General features: G+C 37.7%; 1 protein-coding gene across 1 annotated transcript in view; it reads right to left on the bottom strand.

The window, feature by feature from the left end:
* Positions 1–26,955, bottom strand: part of LOC126188748 (uncharacterized) — a 78,546-nt gene that overhangs the window by 28,554 nt on the left and 23,037 nt on the right. Inside the window, exons 4-5 of the mRNA XM_049930358.1 lie at positions 18,300–18,468; positions 2,547–2,759 (exon numbers count right to left, since the gene is read on the bottom strand). Coding sequence (XP_049786315.1) covers positions 2,547–2,759; positions 18,300–18,468 — 382 coding nt within the window. The remainder of the gene's footprint in view (positions 1–2,546; positions 2,760–18,299; positions 18,469–26,955) is intronic.

The raw sequence follows: 26,955 nt of genomic DNA, 5'->3' as shown, positions 1-26,955 counted from the left end.
AATGCTACATTTTAAATAACAAAAAATCCTGCTGGTTGGGCTCAAACTGGTGACCCAAAGCCTGCCAGCCAGCAAAGCTAACCACTTCACCACAATGCATGCACCACTGCTCATGACAATATTCTATTGAAAAGACAGACTGGAGTCAGAACCCAATACCTCTTCTCCTTCTTCCTTGCCTTTTCCCACTTCTCCATGGGATCTGCTTTCTTGTATGGATTTAGGAGATGTTAGTGACAGCTGTTGGCCAGAAACCTTCTGATGCCACTGCCACTGCCACTGCCTAAAACATGTCACTGTAGCTTTTGTTCTTTATTCTTTCCTTGGGGTCTAAAAACGTAAAACTTTCACTTGATACGTCCATCTTTTCCATCACAGAATTGCAAGATGCAATGTAATTCTTTTAGTTTTCTTTAGAGACCACACCTTGTCATGTTCTTCCAGTTCACTAAGCTCTTCAGTTACTTGCCCACAAGCAACTAGTTGCTCAAGAGGAGTATCCAATGGAAAGAGTTCATCATGAAGAACTCAAGAAATAGTCTCAATTTTTCTCAAAGCAGAAACTTAAAAAAACATGAGCTGAAAGGTTTGAAGTATCTTTTCTACTTTTGTATGCAACTTGTGACTCAAAGGAGTTTGGCTTTGACAACTTTGTGTGAACTTACTGAATAGTTTTGCAGATGAAATAATGAAATAAAGTTCCACTTTCACAACGCATTCACAATGGCATTGTAGGATTTGGACTGAACAATAGCAGAATTCTTTTTCAGATGTGTGTGCTTAAGAAAGTAATATTGATTACCACCCCATTCCAAAATCCTGTTGGCTGAAGGTCCTAAGTAAGCCACCTCACAGTTACATGCCTAAAAAACTTGTGATGCGGAATGTTAAACTTTGATTGAATTCTACCCAACAAACTGGCCAACCATCAAAACAACAGTAAGTACTGACCAGAAATTCAGATGCTTCTTCACAAAAAAACTCCAAAGCCTTTACATAAGCATTATGCATTGTATGAATGTTGCAACTTCTGATGTTTGTAAGTTGTCTGCCTCAATTTTTCTGGACATGACTATCTAAATGTTTACGCACTTTTTTATTGATGTTAAGTCCATCTGATCCTGGTAAGTTGGCTTAAGAAAGTACTTCATATAATTTGATAGGCCGAGCTGGGCAATGGATCCAACTTCTTCGGGTCAGATGCACAAATATGCCCAACCTCCTGTGGTAATCTCGGAAGGGGGAACATGGAGGAAATGGACAGGGGCTACAGATAGCTGGGGCTCAATGGGAATGTGGATCGGCCGTAAGGCAAGCCAAGATAGTCCATGCAGCTGTGATAACACAGTGTCCCAAATGGAGCAGTAGTTACCGCACCTACCTGGTAAGCAGGCTACTCCAGGTTCAAATTCCGGTCCAGTACAATTTTTTCATTCTTCGCTGCGGATTCCACCTAATGTACCGATGCAGCTGACAGTACTGATCCCTCCCCTTTTCTTTCCTTTCGTCTCCTACCCATCTTCAATTTATATTTCTTATTTAGCATTTCACCATCTGCTTTGCCAATGAAGAAAGATTGTAGATGATGTGTTGTTAGGCAACACTTACTCTCTGAGTCATCAAAACTTAATGTGTAGTATGATGAACATGCTTCTTCTAAACTATGTACCCAGAAATATACTGCCATCAGTTATTAGATCACATCCCATTTCCTTATATGAAAGTGAGAAATGTTCAAGAACACTATCAGGGAACACCATCTTAAAAACATTATAATTATCATTTGACAAATCCATGGAGTAAGTGGAAATCAATGACTTCATTGTCCTAATCAATTTAGTGGTGATGGAACTATCCCTTGTACCTGATATCAGTATTGTTGGCAAACGTACCAAACTTAAAGGCTGTGTCTGATCTTAAATTTCTGAAAGTAGCTGATATGATCCACATTTAATTTCAAAGTTACATTCGTATTTTGTTGAAACTGAATGGATAAAAATTGCATGGAAAATTTTTGTCACAAAATTAACAGAGCAAGAACACATACTGCAAAGTAGTTTTCAGTAACTTTGTTCCCCATGCAGAGACTTTACTTTTCAAATTATCTGACTTTTCGAGTTACCACTATGGAATTTGCAATTTCCCATTTCAAAATGTTTATTTTCAAAATTGTAAAGAGTATTACAGCAGTAGTTTTGTTGTTACAGTAAAATTAGAATTGGGAACAAAAATGGAAGCAACTGTAATACAGGAATATGCAATTTGAATATGAAGTGGGGATAATAACTTCAGAAGCCCTTCAGGTTAGAGTTAATCTCTTTTTATCATTGGAGCATTCCAAAAAGATAAATGAACATGACTACAGAAACTTGGAAACAAGGGGTAAATAACTTATTTTCTTCCTAAAAGAGCAAGAGAGATTGAAAAAGGTGACAAAGATGTAAAAAGGTTACAAACGGTAACAACACAAAACAAAGGTGACTAAAGGTGAAACCGTGACTCAGTCTTCACCTTCTTATCTTTATGAAGTTACATAAATTGCTTACCTTCAATTGTTCCTCGTTCTGCAGCTCTATCAAATTTTCTGACAGGGTCTGATGTTCACACTTCAATTTTCTTAATTCTTCAACGTCATTTGTATCTTCTTGTTCCAATCTGCTAAGCTGCTGAACTTTAAGATCTTTTTGGCTTCTAAGTATGTTTTTATTCTTGCAGTTATAATACAACTTAAGTAACATTAATTTCAGTTTTTTCTCCTTCTGAAAATAGCAAGCAGAGATTGAACAGGGTTGTTTTAAAAATCTGCAAAAAATTGTAAGTTAAGAACGAATGTTTCCAAATTCTGTGAGGAAAATAAATAAAAATAAGCTTAAGTATATCTAAGTTCCTTGAAAAAGAGCCATAATGAGAGAGAGTTCCTAAATTTGTATCACTGTTTTTACAAAATAATATATAATACGGAGAATAAACACAAAGTAGTCTGAAGTGCCACAAAATAACAGACACAAAGAGACGCACAGAAGCACCGTAACATGGCATTTCTCACGGAAGTATTACAGGCCCTCTGCTGTACCTAATCTACAGAAATGGTTCAGGAGACGATCTGAGCAGTCCTCTTAGGTTGTTTGCTGATGGACGCTGTCATTAACTGTCTAGTAAAGTCATTAGAAGTTCAAAACCAATTGCAAAATCACTTAGGAATGATTCTGTATGGTGCGAAAAGTGACAACTGATTCTAAATATGGAAAAGTGCAAGGTCACTGACATGAGCATTAAAAGAAATCTATTAAATTTCAGTTACATAATAAAACACACAAATCTAATGACTGTAAATTCAACTAAATACCTAGGAATTACAAACACCTTAAATTGGAACAAGTTCATACATAATCTTGAGGTGAAGACAAGGCAAAAAATACACTTTATTGGAAGACCCTTAGAAGATGCAACTGCTCTGCTAAAGATCTTGTCTGCCCTTTTCTGGAGTATTGCTGCACAGTGTGGGATCTGCATCAGATAGGACTAATGGAGAACATTGAAAAAGTTCAAAAAAGGGCAGCTCATTTTCTATTGTTGCAAAATAGGGGAAAGAGTATCATGGTCTTCATGAAATCTCACTCATCAACTACCATTAGGTAACAGTGGCTAGGAAGCAGTGTAGCAATGATTTCTTGGACTGAACTGATGTACACTGCAGCATACACAATAAGTCATGTTAAAAATAGCCACAGCAATGAAAAAATGCCTTATGGGTTGTGGACAGGTAGGAAGCCAAAGTTTACAAGTAATAAGATGTGAAGTTTTCATTCACATACTCAGACAAAGATAGTGTTCTAAATTATCCACAAGTACAGAAAAAGACAATTTATGGATGCCATAGATATACAATCTGGATGCCAGAAACAAAACAGTTTGTAAAATCTAGACAGTATACTCGAAATATTTTTGTATGGCAAATACTAAACTATAAACAGAGAACAGAAAGAGTTTATTGATTTTTTCAATAAAAGAACATAACCATTTCCATTTACCAAGGATGAAATCCAAAGTGAAAAAGAATATTTGAGCACAGAAAATGAATTTTATGGTTTCTCAGATCAGGGGTAAAATTTGGAACAACTGCCTTTATTAATTGAAGATAGTCAAGAACTTCACAAAAATTATGCAGGCCAAGAATGAATATAAAGGAAGGATATGTCATCCAATGACACTTTGTTCCAAAGGGAAATTTTATACTGAAGAAATACAAGCGGCATTGTGCGAGGAAGGAACAAGAAAACACCTACATGCGTGTGATAATCCAGCATAAATTGCACACTCCAAGAATCATATCGATAAATCAACAATAAAACATACTGCATAAAACAGCACTTCATCAGAAAATAAATAATGGGTGGAACAACTGACTTCTGATACATTTTGACCGATAAAAATTAAGCATAGTTGTTAACAAAGCCACTGAATAAGAACATTCATGAAAGGGATATTTCTTTCATTTGTTCCATTTTTGTAACTGGATTATCTTCGACATTGCTGCTGTTCAGAAAGGCAATGGAGAGTCAAGTAGTCTTTGTTTTTGTAGAAGGTATAGTTATTTTGTCTCTTTTTAATGGCTTACACTATTTTTCTTTAAATAAACATTAATGTGTGTAATACAACTGTTTACTGTACTCCAACAAGATATTTAGGTCCCCAGTCCAAATTGAATCCCAATTCGATTTTATGGAGAGTATTGTTTAATATCTGACTCGCATTTGGAAGGACAACGATTCAAATCTGGGTCCAGCCATCGAGATTTAGGTTTTCTGTGATTTATCTAAATCGATCCAAACAAATACTGAGATGGTTCCTTTCAAAGGGCACCACCAATTTCCCTCTCCATGCTTGACTGTTCTGTATTTGCCCCTTACCTAGCTTGAACTTACTGTGAATCTGTCACCCAGAGAAAAGTACCAGATGACTGGAAAACCGTGAAGGTGACTGAAATATCTAAGGAAGCGAAAAATAATGGATCTGCAAAATTACAGACCAATATTTTTTACATCGGTTTGCTGCAGGATTTTTGAGTGTATTCTAAATTCGAATATAATAAATTTCCTTGCACGATATCCTACAAACCATGAATTAAAGGCAACACAAGGACTCCATATTCCCACATTCCTGGAAAGCATTTGATACAGTGTCTCACTGCAGATTGTTAATGGAGGCCTAAGCATACAGAATAGATTCCTAGTGCTTCTGAACTTCTTAAGCAACAGAACTAAGTACATTTTCCTGGATGGTGAGTGCTTATCAGAAACAATGCAGGGAAATATGATAGGATCGCCCTTGTAACTATTCATGTTTCTCAGTGATCTGTTGGCATCTTGAGGTGCCGCATGTTCCACTGGATATCTGTACAATATTTAGACAACATGACTCGTTGTCTCCACACCAAGGAGTCACAGCCTGGAAATATTGTACACTGACGACACAAATATCAGCCAGAATGGATGACACCTCAGGACTGCCCTTGTTCACTATATACAAGGGGCGTTCAATAAGTAATGCAACACTTTCTTTCTAGGCTGCTTTCACTTGAAAAAGTGCGGATTTTGTGGTGGGACATCATGGAATATTCCCACTTCAACCCCTACAGTTTCATAAAGTTCCAACAGATGGCGGCACTATATGTGGCCTTCGAAATGGCACCTATAACAGAGGTGCGTTTCAAGCACAGACCTGTCACTGAGTTTCTTTTGATGGTAAACCAGAGATATTTATAGGCGCTTGCAGAATGTCGACGGAGACCTGGCAGTGAACAAAATCACAGTGAGTCACTAGGCAAACTGTGCTGTCGTCATTGCAACAAGCTTGCACGAACCCATCTGATCTCCTGCTTGCTGGCTCCTGAAATGTTGAAACATATGGACACTCTCATTTGAGGTGATCAACAGATCACAATCAAACACCTTGCTGCTCAACCGGATGTCTCTTTTAGTAATGCTTACACTCTCATCTGCCGGCTTCTGTACTCAAAGATGTGTGCCCACTGGGTTCCTCGCCCAATGGTTTCCTCGCTGCCTAACAGAAGACCGTAAAGGGCGATGAAGGGGAACCTGTGTGGCATTTCTTGTACATTACAAGGCTTATTGTGACTGAACTGGAAACAAAATGGCAATCCATGGAGAAGCACCACACCACCTCTCCTCCGAAAAAAAAGTTCAAAGCCACACACCGCGAGCTGGCAAAATCATGGCAACAATCTTCTGGGACTCTGAAGAGGTTACTCTATGTGATGTTCTCCCTCATGGTGCTACAATCAACTTAGAAGTGTAGTGTGTACTCTCAGAAAACTGAAGAAACAACTTCAACATGATCGTCGCCACAAACATTCAAACAAACTGCTCCCTGGAAATAGTCTTCACGGGTTTGCTGCCGGAAGACTATTTACAACAAATCTATATGTGGCCTTCGAAATGGCATCTGTAACAGAGGTGTGTTTCAAGCACAGACCTGTCACTGAGTTTCTTTTGATGGTAATCCAGAAATATTTATAGGTGGGAAAGCTTGAAGAGTCACAAACCTCTCCCTCTTAATGACAATGCATGGTCTTACATAAGTCTGCGCACCCAAGAGGAGCTCACAAAATAGCACTGGAGTGATCCTCCTCATCCACCCTACCGTTGGGATCTTGTACCTTCCGACTTCCATTTGTTTGGCCCAATGAAAGATGTACTCCATCGGAAGCAGTATGTGAATGATGGAGATGTTATTGACGCAGCAAGATGTTGGCTCCATGTTAGAGTGGTACTATACAGGCATAGAGTCCTTCCCAGTAAGGTAGTGTAAGGCAATCATATACAAGGGAGATTATGTTGAAAAATAGTGTTTTGTAGCCGAAGGAGAGGGGAATAATATGGTGTATTGTAATCCTAAATAAAACCAACCCGCTTTCAGCAAACAAATATTTTGCATTACTTAATACCCCTTGTACGTACACATTTTGACAAATAAGGTAAGCAGCAATCTGTGACTGTTTGCTGATGATGCTATGATGCACAGGAAGTATCATCACTGAGTGTCTGTAGGGTGATAACGTAGAAAAATTTAAGTTGATGGAGATCAGTAGGAAAAACAATCCTGTTATGTTTGAATACAGCACTTATGGTGTGATGCTTGACATGGTTATACTGATTAAATATCTAGGCGTAATGTTGCTAAGCAATGTGAAATAGAATGAGCACTTAAGGTTGGTATTAAGGAAGGCAAATGGTCAACTTATGTTTAATGAGTGAATTCTAGGACAGCGTAGCTTATCCACAAAAGACATCAATTATAGAACATTAGTGCAATCTGTCTGCCCCGATAGCTGAGCGGTCGCGTGACGGATTGCCGTCCTATGGGCCTGGGTTCAATTTTCAGCTGGGTCGGGGATTTTCTCTGGTCAGGGACTGGATGTTGTGCTGTCTTCATCATCATTTCATCCCCATCCGGTGCGCAGGTCTCAATGTGGCGTCGAATGTAATAAGAGCTGCACCAAGGCGGCCGGACCTGCCCCGCAAGGGGCCTCCCGGCCAATGACGCCAAACGGTCATTTCCATTTTCAGTGCAACCTATTTTTGAGTGCTGCTCAAGTGTTTGGAATCCCCAAGAGGTCCGATAAAAGGACGATTACAAACAAATCAGAGGTGTGCTGCTAGATTTGATACTGGTAGATTCAATCAACAAACAAGTATTACAGAAATGCTTTGTACACTCAAATGGGAATCCCTGGAGGGAAGAAGACAACCTTTTTGTGAAACGCTATTAAGAAAATTTAGAAAACTGGCATTTTAAGCTGACTGCAGAATGGTTCTACTGGAATAAACTTACATTTCACATAACGACCATGAAGGTACAATAAGAGAAAATGGGTTCATACAGAGGCATATTGACAGTCATTTTTCCCTCACACTATTTGCAAGTGACACGGGAAAGGGAATGACTAGTATAGGTACAATTTATCCTCTGTCATGCATTGTGTGGTGGTTTGCTGAACATGTATGAAGATGTAGATGCAGTCAGCATTTTATAATCTCTATATTTAGTGCCATCATCAGTTATTTTGCTGCCCAATTAGCAAAACTTATCTATTACTTCTAGTGCCCCATTTCCTAATCTAATTTCTTCAGAATCATTTGATTTAATCTGCCCGACATTCCGTTAGTTTTGCTTTACTTTTGTTGATGATCAACATATAATCTTGTTTCAAGACATTGTCTACTCTGTTCATCTAATCTTCCATTTTTGTTCCTTCTACCTGTAGTTCAATTCATTTTCCAAAATCCCTCTCATTTCTTTGACTGCTCACAATAAACTAAGCATTATCCCGCAGATTTCTACATTTTGCAAGAACCCAAACTGATATTCAATTCTGCCAGTTTTTCCATTCTTCCGTACATAATTCAGGTCAGTATTTTACAATCCAAACTTATTAAAGTGATGGTTCAATAGTATTCATACCTGTCTTCTTTCTAATTGAAGTTATTACATTCGTCTTGCAAGCTGAGGGTACTTCACCTGTCTCACATAGTTTGGACACCAGATAGAACAATTATGTCATGGCTGACGGGCTCTCCCAAGATTCTCCATAATACTGAGGATATGTTGTCTAGAGCTGGGGCCTTATTTCCAATTATCTCTTTCAATGTTCTGTCAAATATTCCTCACAGGTATCTCCCATCTCATTTTCATTTACTTCATTCTATCTTTCTGTAATATTGCCTTGAAGTTCCTTTCCCTCAATCTGTGTTCAACTACCATTTTTTCCTCTCTTCCTTTTCCAACTATTGAATCCCAGTCCCCCATCACAATTAAAGTTTTGCCTCCAGTTACTATCTAAATAATTTATGTATTTCATCACACAATCTTTCAATCTCTTCAACATCTGTGTAACTCACTGACATACAGTAGACCTGTACTACTGTGGCATGTATTGGCGTGATGTCTGTATATTTTGGCTATGATACTGCATTCACTATGCCGTTCATAGTAACTTACCCACATTCTTTTTTTCTTATTTATTATAGATCTATCCCTGGATTAGTTATATTTGATTTTGTATTTATAACTTTATAATCACCTGACCAGAAAGCCCACCTTCCCTGCCACCACACTAGAGGTCTGCATATAACGTTTATGCTCGTTCAAATTGCATGGTGCTTGAAGTTCCACCTAGGTCCACCTGATGTCAATACAGCCACTTAGGACTGGAGTAGCAGCTGCACTCAACTTCGTTGCCACTTGTTCGAGAATCCCACAGCTGAATTGCTTGGCCGTCTACTATAGTTACCCAAGTGCCACTCACCCGCAAAAGCAAAGCTTGATTCAAACGACTATATCATGAGTGCCAAAGACAGTAGTTTTAACAATGTTTGGGAAATTTTCACTAGTGACTGATGTGGATGTCAGCTATGAGTACTGTGGAAAGTGCTCTGCTCTCCTTAGGATCTGCCACCACACATCTGCAGGCATACATCTGCAGAATATAACAAAGTGTCAGTTCTGAAGCATTACCAGTTTCATTGAAAGCTACAGTAATTAAAATGGTGTGAATAAATGAGTGTCAGAGCTCTTTGTCCATTTACATTAATATTAGGTGTAGGATTTCATGCTTTATGTCAGGAGCTTGTAAACATTGGTTCAGAATTGGAACATGTAGATGTCACCAACATTGTGCCTCATCCTAGAACACTATCACAAGACACTGACTAACGTGCTGATGAAATACGGTGTGACGCCCTGCAGAATGCAGGCCATAGGTGTGAATACATATGGACGTACAGCTGATATATGGATCGATACATAACAGAAAATGTGTTAAATACCTACTGATGTGCATTGTTTATCAAGATTAGGCACTGAAATATATTGGTGGCAACTCTCTTTTCTGAGGAGAGAAAAAAAATCTGGCAAACTACACTGAGGAAACATTATTCAAATTGTTACAAGTGAATCCCCAGCATTTTAATAAGATTTCATTTGTCACTGACCGAGGCACTAATATATGCAAGGCAGTGCAGCCTTTCAGCATTATGCATGCATTACACATGTTTTCAACACAGTCTTGAAACATATTTTTGACAACGTTTATTTGATAAATAATGTTGCAGTGGTTTATTCCACAACTTATGTTGCCAAGGATACTATACATTTCATGAAGGAAACTGGTGATGTGAATTCAATACTGAGAATCTTACAGCAAGAAACGCACAGTAGGTGGAAGAGCTTCTTTAGAATGGCATAGCCTGTAGTTAGGCTGTGCGATAAAATCATGGAAATGTTTCCAGTGAGGGGGTCTCTGAAAACTTGCTGGTTCCGACAACAACACTGCAAAAGAACTCGTGGAATTTTTTGAGCCATTCAAAAATGCAATAGGAACGGGACAGTGAGTAGTTTCCAAAATTCAGTTTGTTTTGTTACGGGTGCACAAACTGAAAAGTCTTTGTAATACAAGGCCCAAAGGTACAGGAGTACATTTATATAACTGTAGACACAGTTTTCTTGTTTAATATATGTCACATGTCCAGCAAATGAAAATTGCACTTAATTGCAAAAGTCAAGTCTCAGTGTCAACGGTATTTTAGTAGTACAATTGTTGTACAATCGTCTATTAACTGTAGATACTAAGAGTGCTGAAGGATAGCTGTCATAGAGGAGAAGGTCAAAATTCAGATATTCCATAGAATAGCAACATTTCTATGGTCATACTTCCGACTACTGGAAATGCCTGTGTCTGACTGGGATGAGATAGAAAATAATGTGCATCAAATATATGATGAAATATCAGTTCCTGGGAAGCTAGAACAAAATTATAATGTGGCAGTAACATCTCTCTCTGTTTATATGACATTTGTAAATATTTATTTAGAGCCAATAGCGAATGTCACAGTGCTCAGCAGTCAAAAAATGAAGCCTCTGTTTTTGCAGTGACTTGACTGAGGGCCATGCCATACATTACCAATGACGATGACTTTTATTTAACCCGAATCGATAGTGGTGATGAGGATGATGCGCTTGAGAGGTAAAAGTGTAATGGCAGTCTCTTTCGCAAGCCATCCAATTTAATGAGAAGAATGTGACTACCAAAAGAAATTTCAGTGTGGCATGGAACTTTATCTTGGATGGACAAAGCAGACTTGATCCAAAACGAATCGATTCACTGTAATTACAGAAACAGGAAATAATTTAGGGACAATTTTGTTCCTGCCAGATTTCTAATTTCTTATATGGAAAAGTTCACAAATGTACATTTAAAACAATAAAGCATATAGTGTTATATAAAAAAAGTAATGTGGTTTTCAATTACCATCATTACAAAAGATGTATTTACACAGTCTCTCTGTGAAACTCTAAACAGTTTCCACAGTTTCATTATTTCATAAAGCAAGCTATATTCTCCTATGGATCACAATGATGTTGCAGTTAAACACTATCATCAAGGAATATATGTCTATAGCATAACTAAATTCGTCAGACTGTAGTTCCATCAGTGGCGGGTGTATGTCAGGAGCAACAACAGCCTGCAAACACACAAATCTACTACTAAAATGGTTGCTACAGCAGCATGGCGGGCACCCACCCTCGACATAGTACCTTGTTTGATCGCAGCCTGCCCATTTCGAACATTCATACTTGAGTAAGCCATGCCCAAGCTCGTTGGGCTCAAGACAGTATGAGCAAGAAATCTGCCCTATTTGCAGACCTCTACACCAAACTTCACTAATTGCCACAATACCTAACTTCAACGTATCAATTTCACTTTTGAAACTCTCTAATCTGCCTACCCAATTAAAGATTCTAACAATCCATGCATCAACCTGCACAATGCCATTCCACACTTGGCCTTGCACAGATTTGTTTCTCCTAATGATACCATACTCTTCAAAGTCCCTACATGGAGATCCGAAGAGCCACAGCAGGGAGAGGGGGATGTTTAACTTAAGAGAATACATCATTAAAAAATACAGCAGAGTGCGTCTCCTTGGGAAATGTAAAGGCTGAAGTTTTTCCCTCAATTTCATCCATTCACAATACCAGCAAGTAAGGGCATGTTGGCTAAAGTTACAAGGTTGTAGCAGACAATGTGATACTTTTGTATCTACAACTACTAAAACTGCTGCTGCTGCTCTTAAGAAATCACAAGTTAGTTGGTCTCTCCGCAGATACCCCTCCACTGTGGTCATTCTATACAACAGGTATATGTATTACTGACACAAAAGAGTCACAACAGCTTGGCAAGGCCCACAGTTCAATAACCATGCAGATAGTGCAACTTCTGTTTCCAATCAACTTGAATGTGTAAATAATGTGTATATTACTAAAACAAGATCAGATTTGTTCCATTATTATATGCGGCTATGCTCCAATACATACAAAGTCTCAATCAAGGAGGCCCTGTCACCCATCTCGAGCTAACTGATGTGAAAATTGTTACTCCAAAGATAATAATTTGTTGTCCATATTGCTCTCATAATGTACCGTAAAAAATTTATAACGATCTTTAAAATAGCTGTAAGAAAATTACTCCCAGAAAACAGTTATAGTGCTCTGAGGTTATGTTCAAACATTAAATAAGATTAAAAAATCTACTGAAACTCATAACTACGTGCAGTCTAAAAGATGTGGCCACATCCATCCAGGATGTAAAAACAACTAAATGATTCTAGGCCAGATTTTCGTTCCAAGCACCTTCTACTCCCTAAATCCTATGAATACTGGTTATAATGGCCTTAGTACCATAATCATTCCCCTATAACATACTCACTTAAAATGAAAGAATACAAATATGACTTGGGTGAAAAACTACTATAGAGCAAACATAAAAAGTGTAAGCAATCTTTTAACAGGAGAAAAAGTGACTGAAGTACTCTGCAAAATACTTCATATCAAATGTATGAAAAACATTTGCACTATCTCACCCACTCCTAGATAAATATATAAAATAATACATGAACCCTCTCAAGGAATTCATTCATGAACACAAGCACACTGATCATGATGTTTTTGTAGCAGCCTCACAAGACAAAGATACAACATTTTTGATTCATTTTCATCTGCTCCAATATGTAATATACTTCGAATTTATATACAACTCCTCATTGTGATCTGGAATAAGTTTTCCTCTCCAGTTTTTCTAATGTTATCAGTCAATAATGGATACAATGTTACAACACTACACTGTGCCACCATCAGAAAACACCAATGATCTATTGCGATCTGTCTTGTAACAAGCCTAGCTACTTTTCCCTTGGGTGTGGCGGAATCCTTGATCACATCATTGATCATGGTATTTCCACAGGTTCCCATATTGCATATCATGAGCCAAATGGCAATCCATAGGGGATGTATTGCCATTGACAGTTGCATTACTCCCGGCACTTGATTAAGTCAACACGACTGCACTTTAAGTGATGACTGGTAGTCAACATGTTGGATAACTTCTTAACTATGTTCAACAAATGCTAAGGTATTTGAGAATGAAAGTGTTCCAAATACTACAAACTAGGACTCATTCTCCTTCTCATCTCTCTCCTTGATCTTTACATTAATATCTACTCCTTAAGCTATTGTACATTGTATATAATTTAATAATTAGTAACTAACTTTATTTCTGACCAGAAGCAGTTCATAACACTTACTTTTCCTTCTCACCCCTCTGCTCACCTTCCTCTATGCTGGCAAATTAGGTGGGATGTATTCAGAGTGCTAGCACACCTGAAGCACTGTTTGATAATGCCTGGTTTATATTATATACATCTACAAGACTAACTTGACATTGTTCATACTGGTTGGAGAGGGCACTATCATTTCTTAAATCAACCACTGGACTGTCTCCTAGAAGCCTTTAAACAAGTAAGGTCGAAACCATATGCATCAAGGTGGGGATAAGAAAAAACATACAGAGTGTGAACTAGTTTTCATCAATCTTGTCTAAGAGAGTGGAAACTGTAGTGAAAGATGAAATACTGAATGATACATAAATCAGCCATAGGAAAAGAACCTACATATTATAAACCAATTTTCACCAGTCTTGCCTAAAACAGTATAAACTGGTGCAAAAGACAAAATATTGAATGATTCATAAATGAGGCACAGCATGGGTTCAGAAAGTGTCAAATCAACCAGCACGGTGACTTTCCTGCCGCCATGTATGATACACATTACACTTTAGTCCCCACTAACATCAGCACTGCAGTTCATCTGTTAGTTTAACTTGAATTTTTGTACAGATTTTTCCTCCATCTATCTGTGACATATCGCTAACTTCACAATCCTTCTCAAGAATCGTGCAGTAAACAGCTTGTCATGTGATTATGAAAGTACAATAGCCGTGTATTCTCCACAAAAAAATGCTGATTATACAGGGTGTTCCCCCTCCTCCCCCCCAATGAAACATGGACCTTGCCATTGGTGGGAAGGCTTGCGTGCCTCAGGGATACAGATAGCCGTACCGTAGGTGCAACCACAACGGAGGGGTATCTGTTGAGAGGCCAGACAAACGTGTGGTTCCTGAAGAGGGGCAGCAGCCTTTTCAGTAGTTGCAGGGGCAACAGTTGGATGATTGACTGATCTGGCCTTGTAACAATAACCAAAACGGCCTTGCTGTGCTGGTACTGCGAACGGCTGAAAGCAAGGGAAACTACAGCCGTAATTTTTCCCAAGGGCATGCAGCTTTACCATATGGTTAAATGATGATGGCGTCCTCTTGGGTAAAACATTCCGGAGGTAAAATAGTCCCCCATTCGGATCTCCGGGCGGGGACTACTCAGGAGGACGTCATTCTCAGGAGAAAGAAAACTGGCGTTCTACAGATCGGAGTGTGGAATGTCAGATCCCTTAATTGGGCAGGTAGGTTAGAAAATTTAAAAAGGGAAATGGATAGGTTAAAGTTAGATATAATGGGAATTAGTGAAGTTCAATGGCAGGAGGAACAAGACTTTTGGTCAGGTGAATACAGGGATATAAATACAAAATCAAATACAGGTAATGTAGGAGTAGGTTTAATAATGAATAAAAAAAATAGGAGTGCGAGTAAGCTACTGCAAACAGCATAGTGAACGCATTATTGTGGCAAGATAGATACGAAGCCCATGCCTACCACAGTAGTACAAGTTTATATGACAACTAGCTCCACAGATGATGAGGAAATTGATGAAATGTATGATGAGATAAAAGAAATTATTCAGGAAGTGAAGGGAGATGAATATTTAATAGTCATGGGTGACTGAAATTCGAGAGTAGGAAAAGGGAAAGAAGGAAACATAGTAGGTGAATATGGATTGGGGGGAAGAAATGAAAGAGGAAGCCATCTGGTAGAATTTTGCACAGAGCATAACTTAATCATAGCTAACACTTGGTTCAAGAATCATGAATGAAGGTTGCATACATGGAAGAATCCGGAACCAGGTTTTAAATTGTAAGACATTTCCAGGGGCAGATGTGGACTCTGACCACAATCTATTGGTTATGAACTGTAGATTACAACTGAAGAAACTGCAAAAAGGTGGGAATTTAAGGAGATGCGACCTGAATAAACTGACTAAACCAGAGGCTGTACAGAGTTTCAGGGAGAGCATAAGGGAATGACTGACACGAATGGGGGAAAGAAATACAGTAGAAGAAGAATGGGTAGCTCTGAGGGATGAAGTAGTGAAGGCAGCAGAGGATCAAGTAGATACGAGGGCTAGTAGAAATCCTTGGGTAACAGAAGAAATACTGCCTACAGGAAAATTAGAGAGACCTTTGGAAAAAAGAGAACCACTCGTATGAATATCAAGAGCTCAGATGGAAACCCAGTTCTAAGCAAAGAAGGGAAAGCAGAAAGGTGGAAGGAGTATATAGAGTCTATACAGGGGCGATGTACTTGAGGACAATATTATGGAAATGGAACAGGACGTAGATGAAGGTGAAATGGGAGATAGGACACTGCGTGAAGAGTTTGACAGAGCACTGAAAGACCTAAGTCAAAACAAGGCCCCGGGAGTAGACAACATTCCATTAGAACTACTGACGGCTTTGGGAGAGCCAGTCCTGACAAAACTCTACCATTTGGTGAGCAAGATGTGTGAGACAGGCAAAATACCCTCAGACTTCAAGAAGAAAATAGTAATTCCAATCCCAAAGAAAGCAGGTGTTGAGAGATGTGAAAATTACCGAACTATCAGTTTAATAAGTCACAACAGCAAAATACTAACGTGAATTCTTTACAGACGAATGGAAAAACTGGTAGAAGCTGACCTCAGGGAAGATCAGTGTGGATACTGACCCTATGACTTATCTTAGAAGAAAGATTAAGGAAAGGCAAACCTACGTTTCTAGCATTTGCAGACTTAGAGAAAGCTTTTGACAATGTTGACTGGAATACTCTCTTTCAAATTCTAAAGGTGGCAGGGGTAAAATACATGGAGCGAAAGGCTATTTACAATTTGTACAGAAACCAGATGGCAGTTATAAGAGTTGAGGGGCATGAAAGGGAAGTGGGAAGTGGTTGCGAAGGGAGTGAGACAGGGTTGTAGCCTCTCCCCGATGTTATTCAATCTGTATATTGAGCAAGCAGTAAAGGAAACAAAAGAAAAATTCGGAGTAGGTATTAAAATCCATGGAGAAGAAATAAAAACTTTGAGGTTTGCCCATGACATTGTAATTCTGTCAGACAGCAAAGGACTTGGAAGAGCAGTTGAACAGAATAGACAGTGTCTTGAAAGGAGGAGATAAGATGAACATCAACAAAAGCAAAACGAGGATAATGGAATGTAATCGAATTAAATCGGGTGATGCTGAGGGAATTATATTAGGAAATGAGACACATAAAGTAGTGAAGGAGTTTTGCTATTTGGGAAGCAAAATAACTGATGATGGTCAAACTAGAGAGGATATAAAATGTAGACTGGCAATGGGAAGGAAAGCGTTTCTGAAGAAGAGAAATTTGTTAACATCAAGTATAGATTTAAGTGTCAGGAAGTCGTTTCTGAAAGTATTTGTATGGAGTGTAGCCATGTATGGAAGTGAATCGTGGACGATAAATAGTTTAGACAGGAAGAGAATAGAAGCTTCCGAAATGTGGTTCTACAGAAGAATGCTGAAGATTAGATGAGTAGAGCACACAACTAATGAGGAGGTATTGTATAGAATTGGGGAGAAGAGGAGTTTGTGGCACAACTTGACAAGAGAAAGGGACTGGTTGGTAGGATATGTTCTGAGGCATCAAGGGATCACCAATTTAGTATTGGAGGGCAGCATGGAGGGTAAAAATCGTAGAGGGAGACCAAGAGATGAATACACTAAGCAGATTCAGAAGGATGTAAGTTGCAGTAAGTACTGGGAGATGAAGAAGCTTGCACAGGATAGAGTAGCATGGAGAGCTGCATCAAACAAGTCTCAGGACTGAAGACCACAACAACAACAACAACAACAACAACAACAGGGTGTTAGTGGTGCAAGTGCAGATATTTCTACTGATGACTGAGGGCTGTATACTGAAAATTACATCAGTTTTTACTTCATTTGTAGACTAATAACTATAGCTGTTACAAGTAGTAGGTTTTCAGGTAGGTTAGTATTTCCAAGTATAGTTCCACAAGCCAGCCATTAATGCTTATTTTTCCCTGGGCAGCATATCAGATATTGACGATCAGATGTGTGGATTCAAAATAGATAGTCTACACTGACAGGCATAGTCCACTTCCAGGCAAAGTTATGAACACGCAGAAAACATCAGATAGTATTTTAGTTATGTGTCTGTGGGAAGACTGTTACACAGAGAGAAAAAGATAGCACTGACCTTGAAGTAGGTACATACTAAGATACCAATGATCACAATATCTGCATCTACAACCATAACATTCTGTATATCTCAGTTCTGCCATTGTAATTTTGAGTGAAAGAATTTCAGTTCCTCTCAGACTAAACAGGTATAATCATAAAAGCCAGCTGCAATCATTAACTTGTTCATAAATGTTACTACCTATCATCTGTATTCACATGCAGCATTGCCTTTTAACAAAGATATTGTACGAACATTTGCTCTCTTGCCAGTAACAACACACATGTTGCAATTTACAGTTCATAAAACAGGTATTGTCTCGACTGCCAACTCATTATGACAAATAATCATGAAAGAATAGTGGAACTCTGCAAACATTTTGCATACGCAAGATTAGTGTTTGTGTTAAACATAAATTCTTTCACTTGCAGTTCACAAATGTTAACAGGAAACAGTCGTGCTGATATCATACACTTCATACTATTAAGTGATGAGTTATACACGCATAGCTTACCAATGCAAGCTGGATCTCTTCGAGCTCTGCAGCATCATCTAATTTACTCTTCCAATTTTTAAGTTCTGAATCAACAATTTTCTTCTGGGCTCGCAGGGAGCTTAATGTTTCCAAAGTGTCTTGTAACCGATTATTTAAGTTGTCATATTCCTCCTTGAATGACACAGACCTGTATAATGTGCAAAAGAAAGCTTGGATGAGAAATCTTACAAAATAGTGTATAATCCTTCACAGATATATACACTCCAAAATTACTATGTGAACTTCTTTGTTTCAAAAATATAGTCAATCTGTTTCCTTCTCAGACGAGAACATGTATGAGAATATTCTGCTATCCACATAACAAAATAAATGTTCAGATTATATACAGACACATATTTAGGAGAAATCATTAAGCCTGATGCAGGGGAAAATGAAAGCCATCAGAGTAAGATTAAGGAAGATGTACTAAGAGCATGTAAGCACTGCTTATTAATGATTTCTGGTCTCTTATGAAACACTAATGTCAGTTATGAATGGCTATATGGACGGAGTGTAAGTGACTGTTTAGTTCTCTGCAATATCTATATATGTTTTGTTATTACTGTACATGAACTTGCTGGACAGGGAAAGGCGATCATAACAGCATATTATTTTCTTGTAACATGGGCCCACAGCATCTATAAATTCTTTAGAAGATGTATTTGTTACTGTTTTTTTTTTTATTTTACTACCACAGTTTCAGCATTTGTGCCTTTTCAATAATTTACAAAACATAACACAACGTACTGAGAACAACATAATATGGGATTAACAGTGCGTAAAACCAATTTTGCCGTTTGCTGACATTCATATACTCAGAAGATATTTGACATGCTGGTTGGTTTTGTTTTGGGGCTGGTGTGCCTCACAATTGTCCCTAATTTCTTCTTCATATAGAATCCTATTCACACATTAGTTTTACAAAAATTATAGGCTCTTCTACATGATGTATCACCATAATAAGGTAAAGCAATGTTTCATTTTGTCTGGTTCTTCTTCTAGTGTTAAAGTTATTTCTTCATATATACTCTCACTTTTGTTCTGTAATTTTGTAATGTACCTTTTGTCTATAGCCATTATTTGTTGCTATGTGTTTTTGTACACATAACTCTTCAATAATTTCATTCTATTCTAAATGGAGGTTAATTACTATTTGGTCATGGAGTGAAAAAATGATTTCTTGGGTACTGCTAGGTGGCACAAAGTGCTGTGGATTACATTGTCAGTTCAGTTTGGCTTCCAAAATATTCCGACTTTTTGGGTGCTATCATCATTCTTTATCATCAAATCTAAAAACTTAATGGCCTGTTGATTTTCTAGTTCCACAGCAAAAACAATATATGGATGTACACTGTTAAATTGTGAAAGCATACTTTTGATTTCAGCTATCATGCAATTTAAGAGAACAGAAGTATCGTCTACATACCTTGTATAACATAAAATCTTGGTAGTTGCATTAGTACATTTTCCAAAGAACTTGTTCTCTATATGGTCTACAAAAATATTTGCCAATGTGCTGGCAATACGATGGCTGATGCCAACACCATGTGGTTGTGAATACATCTCATCATGAAATTTAAAACAACTGAAGCCAGATGAATTGTAGTAAATCGATAACTCCATCAGTTTCAGCTAGTCCCAATTTTTTTGTGTAGGGTCTCTTAGGGTTCCTTACCTAAATTGGTCACAATGAAACCTTTATTTAATCACTTTGTTGTCCATTCTTCTGTCTCACTCTGTCAGACTGTTAAGACCCTTTCTTCTCAGGTACTGGTAAGCATATCAAGTTGAAATTTATGTCACATAATATGGTCTGTGGTTCCTTGGCAGTTTAAAAAGTTTAAGCTTCTAAGTCAATGCAATCAACAGATCTGGCCATTTATCTCACATAAATTTTTATATTTGCAAACTCACTAATCAAAACCTACAGGGTACTTCCCACTGACCAAGAATCATGAAATTTGGCAAGTAGCAACATTTCACAGTGCAAGTAAGGAATAAAATCTGAAAATTGTTAATTTATAATTATATCATATGAAAAAAATGTATTTTTTGTCATTTGTTACCAGACTGTGTCTGCCTGTCTGTTAAGACCCCTTTTCCTCAGGAACAGGTGGAAGTATTAAGTTTACAGTTATGTCACATACTAATGTCTATGATCCCTTTGCCAGACATTGTCATGGATCATATCATTCTTTCTTAAATGCTGCACTATTTGTTGAATCCTAGGAATGTCGTACTGACACTTTTAAACCTGGTGATTTTTATGAGGTGCACAGAGTAAACAGTCCAGCAGTAGCTAATGCAAATCCAGATTGGGGGTCTACTGCATATGTACGTCACAATCAAAGAGATGCTTTTGAAAGATGAATTATGTAAAAGGTATTGCTTAAATAACCAGGCTCTGCAAATCGCAATTGTGAGTGTGTACATTCTGAAACGTTCAAGGTCCAGTTGACTGCTGGTTTAGAGGTCACCACAATGTCTAACCAATTAGATTAGATTAGATTAGATTTACTTTTATTCCAATTGATCCATAGTGAGGAGGTCCTTCAGGATGTAGAACATGTCCGAAAAACAGTAATACATGACAAAGATTTACAACTGAAACAAATAAGCTAATGTACCTTCCACAAGTCCCAAGTGGAATGATCATCATTTTTTTAAAATGAAAGAAGCATTTTACAAACACTCATTTATTAAGATCGCGTTAATGCACTGAATTTAAAAAAAAATTATTTTTTACTTGTAAGGTAATAAACATATAATAGAACTACTACAATACTTATTTACAATGAACACATTACTGCAATGAAATGGTGCAGAAGTTAGATTGTACTTACACACACACACACACACACACACACAGTTGGTTCTATTGAGAAATTCGTTATTGGAGTTGAAGGAGTTGGCCACCAATAAATCCTTTAGGCTTCACTTAAACTGAATTTCATTGGTTATTAAGCTTTTTACGGCTCCTGGCAAGTTATTGAAAATGTGTGTTCCTGAATAATGCACACCTTTTTGTACAAGAGTAAGTGACTTTAAATCCTTGTGAAGATTATTCTTATTTCTAGTATTGGTTCCATTAGTTGAGCTGTTGGTTTGAAAAAGTTATATACTTGTAATGAAAATTTTCATTGAGGAATAAATATATTGGGAAGCAGTAGTTAGTATCCCTAGTTCCCTAAACAGGCTTCTGCAGGATGTTCTTGAGTTCACACCACATATAAATCTTATTGCACATTTTTAGGCCCAGAAAACTTTAGCTTAGCATGATGAATTACCCCAAAAAATAATCCCATATGACATTATGGAATGAAAGTAACATAGTATGCCAGCTTTTTCATTTTTATATCCCCTATTTCTGCCACAATTCGCATTGCAAATAGAGATTTGTTAAGACACTTCAGCAGTTCTGTGGTGTGCTCCTCCCAGTTGAATTTATTATCAAGCTGTAATCCCAAGAATTTAACACTGTCCACTTCGTCTATCTGCTTTTCTATGTTAGGCATATACTCGTGGGACACCCCTTACAAGTTCTGAACTGCATGTAGTGTGTTTTTTCAAAGTTTAGTGCCAAGAATTGGCTAGGAACCAGTGATTAATGTCCACAAATATTTTATTAGCCAATCTTTCTAAGACTACACTTGACTTGGTACTTGTTGCAATGTTTGTATCATCGGCAAACAGAACAAACCTAGCATCTGGTAATGTTACAGATGAAAGGTCATTGATATGCATAAGAAAAAGTAAGGGCCCAAAGGTGGAACCTTATGGGAACCCCACATGTAATACGTTCCCAGCTGGATGATGCCTAATAACACCCTTTGTTTCCTGCCAGAGATGTAAGATTTGAACCATTTTGCAGCATTTCCTGTTACACCATAATATTCTAATTTACTTAAAAGGATATTGTGATTTACACAGTCAAATGCCTTTGACAGATCACAAAATATACCAGTTGCCTGCAATTTTTTGTCTAATGAATTAAGCACATTTTCACTATAAGTGTAGATAGCGTTCTCAATATCAGAACCCTTTAGAAATCCAAACTTCGACTCTGACAGTATGTTATTTGTGATAAGATGGTTATAAAGCTGACTGTACATTACCTTTACTTAAATTTTTGAGAATGCTGGCAAAAGTGAAATTGGACGGACATTTGATGCTATTTCTTTATCTCCCTTCTTAAACAGTGGCTTAACATCAGCATATTTCAACCATTCAGGAAATATTCCACTGATAAACAACTGGTTACACAGATAGCTCAATATGTAACTTAACTCAGAATCACATTCTTTAATTAACTTTGTTGGTATTTCTTCATACCCACTAGATGCTTTTGATTTTAAAGATTTTATGATGGACATTACTTCTGCTTGGGTCGTAAGGGTCAAATTCATATTATGGAAGTTACTTGAATTGTCTGGTCTGAGGTATTCCATAGCAGTACCTACAGAACCCAACAACCCCATCTTTTCAGTAACAGTTATAAAATGTTTGTTAAAAAGTTCTGCAACACTATACACATCTATCACCAATGTACCATTTACTCCTAATGCTATTTGTCCCTCTTCATGTCTGGTTCTACCAGTCTCCTCCTTCACTATATCCCATATTGTCTTTATTCTGTTATCTGATATGACAGTCTAATATTTTGCAGTATTTCTTGTTATGTGCTCTAGCATCAACATCAGAACTGTTTCGGCTTGACAGATACAGATTTCTTTTTGTTCTACACGATACCTCTATTCCTTGAGTAATCCATGGCTTCTTTGTAGACTTTGCTCTAACCGTGGTTCGTTTTGGGGAAAAACAGTGTTCAAATAAGGTAAGCACTTTATTAGCATAAGTTACATATTTTTCGTTCATGCCATGAGCACTGTAAACATCACTCCAGTGAATGTCTCTGAGGAGTGTCCTAAAATAATGAATTTTTGGCTTATTGATTACCCTCATGAGCTCAGATTTAACAGATTCTATATCCTGTTCAGTATTAACATTTAACAGAAGGAACTGCATGTCACAGTCTTAGAGGCCACTGACTATTGGTTTTGTAATATAATTTTGTTCATTGGACTTTTCTAAAAAGATATTATCAACGGCTGTTTGTGAGCAATTGGCTACCGTAGTTTGGAACTTTACAGTGGGAATTAAGTTAGTGTTACTAACTCTCAAATTAGTTCTTATTGGAAGAAGCTTTAAGGAAATCTACATTGAAGTCAACAGCAACCACTATTTCTTTGTTTTTGGTTGTTAAATAGTCCAGTACAGCTTCAAGGCGGTTTATGAACAGATTAAAGTTACTTGCAGGTGCTTGATATACGCTTAATATTATGAAGGTTTTTTTTATGAAATTCTACTTCTGTTGCACATGCTTCCATATGCTGTTCTAGGTAAAAATTTATGAATGTCTATGTTCTTAAATTCATGACAGTTCCTGATGAATGTGGCAACTCCTCCTTTCTCCTTTTCTGCTATAGAATGCATAGACACCACAATACTGACAATAGCTAAGCATGTATTTCTTGTTTGATTGTTGAAGGAGATTTTAAAACCAAACCCCAAAACGTAATTTCATTATATTTCTCCTCCAAAGAAATGATACCACTGATAAATCAAAGTACTACAAGGATTAACAAAATTATCAACAATGTTTTTTCCAACTTTGATATACAATTCTCTCTGCTCCTGTCCTCCTCTTCTGACATCAACTGCAGTCTGCCTGCAACAAATTAATTAATGAAAAAGGTCTTTTATTTCTCATATTTTTGCTGGTGTGACCATGTGTCACCACACTGCAGGTGCAATTCATAGTATAACCAGGACTCACACAAAATCACAATAATATTCATGTAAGTCAAAATCTTCTTCTACGTAAATATTTTTCTCTTACAGCAGATCGTTTATACTAACAAGGATTAGATTCATGGACAATTTGCACATATAATGATGAGTTACATTCACGGGAAACATTTGAAATATTGTGAAACAAACAAGTCTCCATATATCAAAATAATATAGTTTAGACACCAATGATCACATAGGTTATGACTCACAGTCAAAGGTAACACTCTTGTTGGGAATCTGAACAATGTGTGTTCACATATCACTCAAAGTCAAAGGTAACAGGGAATCTGAACAATGTGTGTTCAAATATCACTCCCATATTAATTCTAACTGGCTTGCAAGGCACAGGCCACACACCAAAAGCCACAATTAGATCGTGTAAGTTCTTCAACAAAGCCTAGTTGCTATTAATAATTCTATTTGATTCACTCAGCGTAACTCACATGCACCTAATTCACAATCATAGTAATATCGTTCACTTGTTTTCCTATAACCATCAAATCACTATTAAGCTGATTAAAAAAGCATTAACAGTTCGTAAAACTTCATTTGAGTTCAGCACATGTTGAATACTGGAGTGCAAAATAATCAGTCTGAATCTTCGCAACATTAACTGTCAGAGATTCTGTTACACAACTACAATGAACTATAACAATAGTCACTTAAGGTCACCTGGCTAATCTTCATGCAACACCAAAGTCCGAAAATTAAAGACTGCCATATCAACCAACTTTCGCAACTGAACTATCATTGTCTTCACAGCACTTATTACATACAAATCAATCGCCACCACATACAGGTCTGATATATCACTTTTTAATGTTAACAGTCAGAAATCAGATACAGACGTGAATACAATTTTAAGTTCACTCATTAGCAAGACATTTTTAATAATTAAACTCGATCTCAAGAATGTCTTTCAGGTCATCTGTCGCCTGCTGGCTGTGAGTTGGACTGAACGTATCAGTGACAGATTAAAATTGTGTGCCAGAGTGAGACTTGAACTCGGAATCTTTACCTTTCATGGGAAAGTGCTCTACCAGCTGAGCTACCCAATCACGACATACTAACTGTCCTCACAGCTTCAATTCCACCAGTACCTCGTCTCCAACCTTCCAAAGTATAATAGCAGCTACTTCAGAATGTAACTCCTTATGCAACCAAATGATATCAAATGGCAATGCTTCCTCCTGCTCACTAATGTACTGCGGCACTGCCTCAATTGTCTTGAACCCATCCGAATGTGGATTGAGATTTCTCTTGTCATCTAAGATTGTGTCCTCCTTTTGTGTTACTTCCCCTACAACTTCATCATTTGCCATTCAACCCATGGTGTGCTCTGCATCGGCATCCTCACAGTCTGGTACATTTTTGAGCAGCAAAAAGACATCCATCGTTTCCATTTTTTACTTCAGTTTGACACTTGTATTCAAAGTTGCAATGGTCCAAAGTAATTTCCCAAGATATGTTCTCCCCACATTTTGGCCAACTATCTTATGACATCTAACAAATCAATCCTCTTCAGAATGGTTCCACAAAGTCTTCCTTATTATCAATCATTGATATCAACAAACTGAGAAGACAACAGCAATATTTGTTCACTAACTTCTCCCGCCTGAAGAAAATAGGATTCGGGCAGCCAGGAAGCAGTAAGAAGAAGAAGAACAAGAAGCCGCCGGACTCAGCCGGCTGGTAAGCTGCTGCATCCACAGAAACCAGAGGACAGACCAACACGCGAAGAAAAACCATTCCAAACCGAGAGGCCTTCAGGAGGAACAGCTCAAACAGCTTAAACTCCGCCACCTCGGGCCAAGGCAGGCCCGTCATTATAGTGAGTGTGAGTGAGTGAACTTTTCAATGATGTCCTGATCCATCTACTGACAAAGAGCATACCATCTGTGAGTTCATAACAGTAGGGCGCAAAGGTGTGTTATCAACAAGCAGCACAGCTTTCCTTGGTAAATTGTTATCTTTCAAATATTTCCAAATAGCTGGTACAAATTCATTTTGGAACCAAGTTTTGCATTTCTGAAGTCTGCTTCCATCTACAAGTGTAATACAGGAGCAGTGATTCTCGATTTTTTACAGACTTTTGAAAGCTCTAGGTTACAGTGATTTCCCTATTAACAGAAGCCTAAGTTTGTGGTTACCAGTTGCAGTGCTGCAACCCAATATGGTAACTTGTCCTTTCTTTTCTTGTATCTGCATCCTGACTTTTCTTGTATCAGCATATCACAGATTCCTTTTTTGAAGCAAGCATTTTCATAGAGAGCATCTTGAAATTTAAGCCACTTTTGTCACAACTGACCAAATGTTCACCAGAAATTCTCTCCTCGTCTAGTAACTTCAAAACATAGTCCTGAACAATGGCGCAGCCTCTTTGCCAGCAGATAAAGTCTCTCCACTAATGATAATCTGGTGAATACAGAATCGTCTTTTGCATCAATCCAGCCAACCATTAGTGGCAATAAATTCTGAATCTCCTATCTGCTGCTGGAATTGCAATGCTTTTTTCTGCAATATCAGCCCAGTAATGGGCAAACCTTTTCCTCTTAAATGTTTATGCCACAAAAGTAAAGCTTCCTCAACTTCTTTGAGCTTACTTTTCAACACTGTCTTCCTTACTTTTACTCTACTCAAATTAGCTTGGGAAGTACAGCACTTTTCAATTTCTGCTCTATTTTCCTTTTAGTCTCCAACAGTACATTTTCCTCCCCCTAACTCCAAAGCAAGAGTTTTGGCTGCTACTTCCACAGTCATTACAAGTTTTTTTGGTTTTACC

The sequence above is a fragment of the Schistocerca cancellata genome, chromosome 5, assembly GCF_023864275.1.
Source record: "Schistocerca cancellata isolate TAMUIC-IGC-003103 chromosome 5, iqSchCanc2.1, whole genome shotgun sequence".
NCBI classification, from domain to species: Eukaryota; Metazoa; Arthropoda; class Insecta; order Orthoptera; family Acrididae; genus Schistocerca; species Schistocerca cancellata.
The sequence above is the reverse complement of the archived record's forward strand: the minus strand, read 5'-3'. Positions and strand labels throughout refer to the sequence as shown.